This window comes from Tribolium madens, unplaced genomic scaffold (genome assembly GCF_015345945.1).
Source record: "Tribolium madens isolate multiple individuals breed KSU strain unplaced genomic scaffold, Tmad_KSU_1.1 Scaffold_7;HRSCAF=85;Tcas5.2_LG10, whole genome shotgun sequence".
Taxonomy (NCBI): domain Eukaryota; kingdom Metazoa; phylum Arthropoda; class Insecta; order Coleoptera; family Tenebrionidae; genus Tribolium; species Tribolium madens.
Genome location: NW_025401050.1, coordinates 11236685 through 11245352, shown reverse-complemented (window position 1 = coordinate 11245352; position 8668 = coordinate 11236685). Strand labels below are relative to the sequence as shown.

The following is an 8668-nucleotide window of genomic DNA, read 5'->3' as shown; positions in this document are numbered from 1 at the left end:
GCGCCATCTTGTTACTATGATAACGCGAAAAAAACACTCGCAACCTTAGACACAAACTCGCATTTTCACCGATTATAAACACTTAAACACAATTTTAGCAAATCATTGTGATTGTGACAATAAATACGTAATGTATTCAACAAGTTTGATCAATTTTTTTCATTTAATAATCGTTTTATTCGAAAATAACAATTTTGTGTAACCATGGGAACAGGGTGATATGTCAAAATGAGCGACGTAACTTGAGTCACAAATTTTATTACAATTATTACAAATAAAGTTTAATTAATTCGTCACTGACGGCACTTGGTGTCAAAATACCCAAATCGGTGAACAATAGTGTGAGATAAGATGGGGGCGTGTAGTCCACCAAAGGGTGAATTTTCTTGAAATCTCTGTCATTTAGTTGACGCGAACTTGTAGAATACTGTAATACCGACAATTAACTTCCGACTGTCTCAACCACGATTTACCTTATATTCCGGGGGTAAATCCCCCTGATTTAGTGGAAAAAGACGCGAAAATTTGAAACTCTCCGTTAAGACATAGAACGGTTTCTTCATTTCTTTTGCACAAACCGCCATTGTGTAACTACCAACCTGACAAAACTAAATTAAAAAAAATGAGACAAATCATGTGTTTACTTTATTGACGATTCCGCCACTTTCGACAACACCTTCGGCCCCCACCATGACAAAATCGACTTGTTCCATGACGTAACCAATAGCCGAGTCGAGAATTATAGTACAGGGGATTCCCTCATTCGTTAGATTTTTACACATTACGTCCCTGAAACGTCATATTAAAAAAAAACATGCAATTTATGGGATTTACCCGCTGTTATCAGGGGCGGATTTAGTAACATAGACTTCAAATTGTTTGCCTTGACGTGAGGCCTCTATCAAGGTTTTAAGTACGACACGGGACCTTGAATGTGTGAGGACTTTCTAAAAGTTTGTATTAAAAGTGACAAGGGCCCCCTTTGAGACTTACAGAACCATCAGCGATAAATTTTGTTGCTAATTTGACGATTTTAGACCGGCATTGTTTCAATCTATTGAGAAATATGTTGCCACGTTCTAACATAACGTTTCTGCATTGCTCAAAGCTCTAAAATGGGGCTGTTTAGTGAAAATTGAGACACTTAAATGGGGTACATTATAATCAAGTTTTGCCAATGTTATAAACCTCATGAAGAGTTCGCAACCGGAATTTATAGCTGTGACGGGGTAGTCGGACGTTTTTATGGCCAAAATACCCAATTTGAGGTTCTCATCAAGCCCCTGGACTGTGTTATCTAAAATGTGAGGTTAGGTTTTCGAATCGAGTTTAAGTGAATTTAACCTTGATACTTTTCGATGATTTTCATGAGGGTCATTATAGCAACAACCCCCACCGAAAGGTCTTCATTTTCAGCGATAGTTTTATCAAAAAAGGCTTTTACTTCTGAAACAGGGGGCACATATGTGTGACCATAAATCGACTAAAACCTTGCACAAGTGTGAAATTCGTACCTAGTTTATCCATTTTGTGACAAATCCTACGTCTCAGAGTCAAATCAGTGTCACAAATGAGTTTTTTCTTCGTTTAAATTAATTGACATAACCTTGCTTTATGATTGACGTGTGCACTTCCTTACCGACGTAGCCTTGACTGTGGTTAATGTCACAACCGTCGCGGCTTAATTCATCAAAATAAAAATCATACATATGTTTGATTTATTTAAACACTGTGTATAAAACGTGTGCATAGTTTGGTTTAATAAATCACGCTGTAATAAAAAAATCGTGGTATTTGGGTGTAGATGTCGCTTTAACAACATTTTTTAGTCGACCAATCCGAGCGCTCCATTTCGGTCACGTGTCATTACCAGTCCAACTTTATCAATTGTGTAGTTGATGTGGATTGCCCTGTCATCGTTCAGTTTTTTTTGGATTATTTTGGCCTAAAATTACCTTTATGTAAGTACAAAGCGTCCTTTGGGTGTTTTTGCGCCCCCATGTTGTGAAATTGTGCCCCTTAAAGCCCCCTTGTGGCCGAAATTTGCGCAATATGTTGGCCCAAGTATCGATAATTGTCTGTCGCCATTTTCCTTAGTACAGTTACTTTCTGCTTCATTGTTAGTAGGCGATGGGCCCCCAGGAGACTCCGCCACCGGTAAAACGGGGGCTTTTTGGGGCTTTTTTCAATGTTTCCATCCCCGAATCGAACGATTAATTATGATTGACGTGGATATTTTTATTTTTGTTGGGGATTTTTGGCACGATCTCAATTTCCGGAGTAAACAAATGAGAAACGATAATTTATCGATCATTTAGGTTGGCAGCCTTGACGGTCGAAAACCTTGAGATTTTTTATCACTTAATTTTGTCAAAAATTTCGCTTTCTAATTACAAAATGTCAAAATCACGTGACTTATACAAGCCTACTATGACTCAAATAAAAACAATTTTTTTTCCAGGTGTGAACTCACCAACTTCCTAGTATGGTAAGTGTGTGTCTGTGTTTAAATTAATTTTTGGGGGGCGGCGTAACCGCCGCCCCCGGATCGATATAGTCGCGTCTCGACGGTGGTGGTAGCGAGAGTGAAATCGCCGCCTCCGCTATTGATTCTCAAATACGGTCCTGTGTTATCGATTTCGAGTCCGGTCCTGATGAATAATTGGGCCGCAAGGTCGAATTATGCACCCTAAATGTGTATGCGTAAGGGAAGATGGGGTTTTTCGAGGTCAATGAACGCACGAGTAGGGGAGCGGGGGTAAATTTGAACGGGAAGGTCAAAGACTGTCTGCGACAAGTAAACAAAAGCTTTACCGCAAAAACAAAAATTGTGCGTTTCATCATGGCACACGTTTCGATGTAAATAATAAATATTTTTGTTTTTGACGTGTGTGTGTGTGTGTGTTTTTCGGTGATTTTTCATTTTGGAAGGTTGCCAACAGTGGGAAAACAAAGACGATTCAAACCGTGGAGGCGGAGTTTTGACGAGATGGAAATTAGTGGGTGGGGCTTGGGAAATTGAATGAAAAAATAAATAAATTAAAAAAAAATAAAAACTGTTTATTTAGATTTTTGTTCCAATTCTTTGAAAAGTCGTGTGACAAGTGAATGTGTATATTGAAATATTTGTTTTTGATTTGTCGGTTTCAAGTAGCTCCGCCCACAATTTTTTTATATTGGATAATTGTATTGTTCTTTTGTCAAAATTTAATTTTTGTACTTTTGAATTTTTTATTTTTTGAAGCAAATTTAAGTTAATTTAACCGCCAAAAACTGTTATCTGAAATAGATTTTCTCGTATTTTCAGTTCTACCAAGTTTTTTTTATTAATTTTCTAAAAATTAATTGTTTTGCGCAACAAGTCGTCGTGTTATTGTTGACGAGATGGAAATTAGTGGGTGGGGCTTGGGAAATTTTATCGTTTAATGTTGGTAAAATTTGTTTTATTTAAAAAAAAAATAGTTGAATTTAAAATGACTTCGCCTTTGAACATGATAAGCTCCGCCTCCTAAGTAATTTAACAAGATTGTTGTTTTTGACGATTTTTAAAAAATACGAAACTGTTTAGAATTTTTTCCAATTTTTTGAAAAGTCGTGTGACAATTTGAAAAAATTATTTAAACAAATGAAATCGTTAATTGAACTAATTGTTTCTGATTTGTCGGTTTCAAGTAGCTCCGCCTTCCTGGTCTGTCATTTAGACCGACTCCACCCTAAAAATGATCGCTCCGCCCAAAAATTTTTTATATTATATTTATTTTTTTTTGTGAAATTACGTTCCGTGAAGTCTTTTTTTCGATTTGAAGCTAATTTAATCGCCAAAAACTGTTATCTGAAATAGATTTTCTCGTATTTTCAGTTCTACCAACTGTTTTTTTTTTTTTATTAATTTTCTAAAAATAAATTGTTTTGCGCAACAAATCGTCGTGTTATTGTTTTTTACGACGAAAATGCGATTCACCAGACCATAGACTCGTAAAATTTCTCCTCTTGTTAATTATATTAACGAAAAATCACATAGACCTTGACGTTACTCGTGTGCGCACACAAAAAAAATTTTTTTCTCGAATTTTTGCGCACCCATCAGCTGACGACGATCTAGAAGGTCGTCGTGCATCCGAGGTCGTTACTAAACAACGAACGCATCAATTATTTTCGAAGAAAAACGAATCGAGTCATCGTAGACAAAGAATCGAAAACAAAATAGATAATAATACTGTGTGGTACACCTGTATGACACCACCTGTCATCATATCCCGGAAGTGTATCTCTCCGAGTTTGTTGATCTAGTAGTCATCGACCTTGTGTTATATATTTTACAAGTTCATTTGTTTTGGGTGGATTTATTATATTTTTGGTCTAAGCAAGCGTTGAAAATAAAAATAATGCGTTTTTGCGCCGTTTTAATGGACTTGACTCGGCAACTTTCCAACGTGTCGGCCATATTGCGTCTCTATCATTTCATCTTTTTCTCGCACATTATTGGCCATTAGGTTGGCACGTGTTGTACGAGTTGCGCAAACAACACAATTTTAACCCAATACGAGATCCGGGGACGACGACAACGACGTCAGTCGTGCGTTGGAAGTGTAGAAATCGAGTAGGCTTGGCGTGTGGTAAATACGCGGAGTGTTCTTTCACAATATTATCTTAGTGTGCTAGATGATCGTCAATTTTTTTTTTTTTGTGATAAAACAAGTGAATGAATAGCTGTGTATAAATGTATTGTTTCTTTTTGGATGAGAAAGGAAACTGGGGGAAATAGAGAAAAAAACAAACAAATGTCGTGACAGGTGAGTGTGATAAATAATATAATATAGGGTGGCGTTGGAAAAGCCAACTAGATTCGTGTGGAAAATGATTTCGAAGAATGTGTGTGACGTCATTCGTCGACACGATAGGGTTATCTCTTTCGAATTTGAACTCGATTGAATGACAAATGAATCACGTTTCTTGCGATTCGTTTTTGTTGTTTTCAAATGACGTTTCATGACGTCACATTTAAATAATTTGAATTGTTTTACGTCTCTTGGCTGTACTTTTTGTCCTTTACGATGGTTTAAAAATAGTAATAACTGTAATTAAAAAAAATAATTCGCCCTTGAGAGGTTAGTGACATTATGTGTACAACACGTGTGTGTGGTGTTGTTTTTTTTTTTTGAGGTAAATATCCGGAAGAAGTTGGGGTTTGTGGCCTTTGATGTGTGACCTTGCCGATTGGAAGGTTGGCAAGACTGTTATTAGATGTCCGGTGATTCAGATCGGTTTTCTCTATTTTTGTGTGGGTCACGTGGGATGAGAAAAATGGCGACGTTGTGGCCATTTTGGTTTCTTTTGCACGATTTTTTTTCTGATTTGGTCAAAAACTTGAAAGAAAACAAAGCAATCGCTGTCAAAAATAGTTCTAATTTTCAACAATAAATCAAGATGGTGTTTGTGAAAAAATGTCAAAAACAGTATCGATTTCTTGGCCAACTTGTAGTTATTTTTTTGACGTCATAGCTTCCCCCGATTGATCTTCGGTTGTGTTTTCATTTTACCGGTCGGCCGCGACACGTGTTCTACATTTCTTGCTAAACAAGTGAATGTCGCCGCCGCCGTCGCCTACTTCCATCAATATACATAGTATGAAAACAATTGAAACGGCCTACTTGATAATGACGTAACATTTCAAAATTGATATGTCGTCATACGTATCTTTTGTTTCATGAATATACCACGTGACTAAAATCAAGCAATATAATATAAAGGTCGACTCGATGATACACGTGCCAAAACAACAACTCAAACCATAGACTACTGCGATAAAAATATTGTTGTTGTTGCGTTTTTGTTAAGAGATTAAATTTTCGGATTCAAATAAATCGAAAAGAAATGTTTTATAATGTGTAAAAGTCAGGTTCCGTTATTTGTTCCACTTGTCCGAAAAGTTCGTGTGAAAAATTTATCTTTTATTGCGTAAGTGTAAAGTAGAACAAGATCCACTTATTATTTCAATACACTTTCTTTCATTCATTTTCATGATTTTAATAAAACTTAAAATACGGTTTTTTCTATGACATATTGTGTTACCTTGCAAAATATTTCTCTTATGATAATTAATTGATGACGAAAGTCTCATTTAAATGTACATAAACAAAATTTTAAACTTTGTGTTGCGCATGAAATCAACATTTTGCAATACTACCAACCAAATAACGAAATTATCGCAACCACAACTGTTTATCATCACTTTTCTTTTCTTTTTTTTCATTAAAAAAAATTGAGAAAGAGAAAGAATTACACACGTGGAGTATTTATAACGAGCTTTCTTTTTTTCGGTAATTGAATGTGCAAGAGACAGCATAAACTAGGTCACCCGGTATAAAATATTCAAGGTCATCGCTTTCGAACGAGAAGGAAATTCTTATTCAATACGATTTGGTAATTTTGTCTTAATTTTGTGGTAAATTAAAAATACCAACAATTATGATTCAAAATGGCGTCAAGCGGCCATCTTGTGAATCGACTCTCACTTGGGTGTTTTTTAACATAATTTAATTTTTTTTTTGTTCTTTGTGTTTTTTTTTTCACAATATTGAAGAAACACCTTGTATAATAAAATGTTAGTAATGTTTTACAAATTCTGGAACGTTTTTAATGCAAAAAACCGGTTGTTATTAGTAGTAATTTTTCGAAATTAAAAAAAATATATTTTTTTTGTTTTCATTTTAATTTTTTTTTCCAGATAAGTTCATCAAGTATTATTTATAATTATGTCTTAATTTGTGGTAAATTAAAAATACCAACAATTATATTCAAAATGGCGTCAAGTGGCCATCTTGTGACTCGGCTGTTACTTAACATTGTGAAAATTTGCAACCACATTAAAATAATTTTTTTTTGTTCTTTGTGTTTTTTTTTCACAATATTGAAGAAACACCTTGTATAATAAAATGTTTGTAATGTTTTACAAATTCTGGAACGTTTTTAATGCAAAAAACCGATTGTTATTAGTAGTAATTTTTTAAAATTCAAAAAAAGTAATTTTAATTTTTTTTTTTTCAGATAAATCCATCAAGTATTGTTTCGTGACAGGGTGTCCACTCGACTCGCCATCACCAACTCGGACCCTCAACACGTCATAATTTTAATTTTTTGAGTTTTTGATTTTTTGTTGTGGTTTTTAATTTTTTGTAAAAAAAAAAACAATGGAGCGCGAGTCCAATCCAATGCAAGCACTTTGCCGTTCCGGATGTGGATTTTACGGAAGTCCGGCGACGGATGGTCTTTGCTCACTCTGTTATAAGGTAATTGAGACAAAACTAGTTTTTTTTATTTTTTTTTCTTCTCTTTTTTTTTTCTTTCTAGGAGGCCCTCAAGAAAAAACAACAACTTCCATCCACTCCTACAAGTCTTAGCGCCCTTAGGGACACAACAACGGCCCAAACAACAATCAATCATTTAACGTCTCCCCCCGTTTCGGAACTTTCCGTCGAGGTAATAGAAAAAATTTGTGTTTAACACATTTAATGTCAAAAAAAAAAAAAATTGACATTGTTACTCGGTGACAGTTTTTTGTGTCAAAATTCGTAGTAATGTCTAGCGGAAGCAAACCGGACGAGTCAAGTAAATATTTAACAAATGAGGTGGCCAAAAAATAGTTGAAATTTGTTAGTTTTTAAAATTGTTTTGTTTTTTTGGTGTTTAGAGTGTGGAAGAAGCCGCCGCTGGTCCGAATTCGTCCGATGTGTCATCGTCGGAATTGGAGCAAAACGGTGAAGAGAAAGATGCCGATAAAGACGCCAAAAAGAAGAAAAATCGTTGTGCTACGTGCCGCAAGAAGGTTGGCCTGACTGGTAAGTGTGTTTATTGGGGGAAAAACCGATTGATTTAATAATGTGTGTTTAGGTTTCGAGTGCCGTTGCGGAGGTTTGTTTTGTGCGATCCATCGATACAGCGATAAACACGACTGCAGTTTCAACTATCGAGAAATGGGGGCGCAAGAAATCCGACGTAACAATCCTGTGGTCGTCGGTGAAAAAATCCAAAAAATATGAACCCCGCCACACAGTGCCATGCACCAAAAATCACCACATCCCGCCTAAAACAAAAGTGTGTGTGTATGTATTTATGACGCTGCGGGGTGGGTGTTAGTGCGAGAAAGTGACATCTAGTGTTAAAATTGCCACCCTTTTTGAAAAAAATTTTTTTTCGGATTATAAATAAATAATGAAAGTATAGAATCCATGTATTTTAAGCTTTTTTGATTTTGTTGTTGTGTATATAGTCGGACTATACGAAAGCCGGGGTTTAAAAATGGCTGATTTTCTGTCTATTTTAGTTAATTTTTGTTTAGGAGTGGAATAATCAATGTTTTTGTTTCAATGTTGCCAACACTGTGGAAAAAGTTAGTGTCGTCGAGTGCATAGAGAACGGGAGTGTTCATTTTATTGTGACACTTAATTTCGTTGAGCTTTTCATGTATATTTAGAATTTTTCTCTACATGTAGAAGAGTGGAAATTATACAAAAACTTAATGGATATGTAAATAATATGTTACCTCAGTCAGAAATGACGTTTTGTCTGATTTTGTTTCGATTCAGATAGGTCGTCAACAATTCTTCTCACATAGTTAATCTATTAATCGATCGTTGGTCGTAATTGACTTGCTTTCAGAAGCATAGTT

General features: G+C 35.4%; 2 protein-coding genes across 3 annotated transcripts; one reads left to right on the top strand and one right to left on the bottom strand.

The window, feature by feature from the left end:
- Positions 1-238: 238 nt before the first annotated feature.
- On the bottom strand, positions 239-1820 carry LOC123010036 (translation initiation factor eIF-2B subunit alpha). Its single transcript, XM_044406657.1, has 8 exons — positions 1515-1820; positions 1345-1446; positions 1158-1297; positions 994-1110; positions 835-947; positions 645-789; positions 474-599; positions 239-427 (listed from the first exon to the last, which is right to left on the bottom strand). Exons 1-8 carry the CDS (start codon positions 1525-1527, stop codon positions 269-271), a joined length of 915 nt encoding a protein of 304 aa, XP_044262592.1. The 5' UTR covers positions 1528-1820; the 3' UTR covers positions 239-268.
- A 9-nt stretch (positions 1821-1829) lies between these two features.
- LOC123010037 (AN1-type zinc finger protein 6) lies at positions 1830-8523 on the top strand. Of its 2 annotated transcripts, XM_044406658.1 has the most exons (6): positions 1830-1961; positions 2462-2488; positions 7048-7289; positions 7351-7479; positions 7691-7838; positions 7891-8523. In XM_044406658.1, the coding sequence occupies exons 3-6, from the start codon at positions 7191-7193 to the stop codon at positions 8037-8039; spliced, it is 525 nt and encodes a 174-aa protein (XP_044262593.1). In that variant the 5' UTR covers positions 1830-1961; positions 2462-2488; positions 7048-7190; the 3' UTR covers positions 8040-8523. The 2 variants fall into 2 exon arrangements, with proteins under 2 accessions (XP_044262593.1, XP_044262594.1); XM_044406659.1 differs by lacking the exons at positions 1830-1961; positions 2462-2488 and adding an exon at positions 4571-4793.
- Positions 8524-8668: the final 145 nt, after the last annotated feature.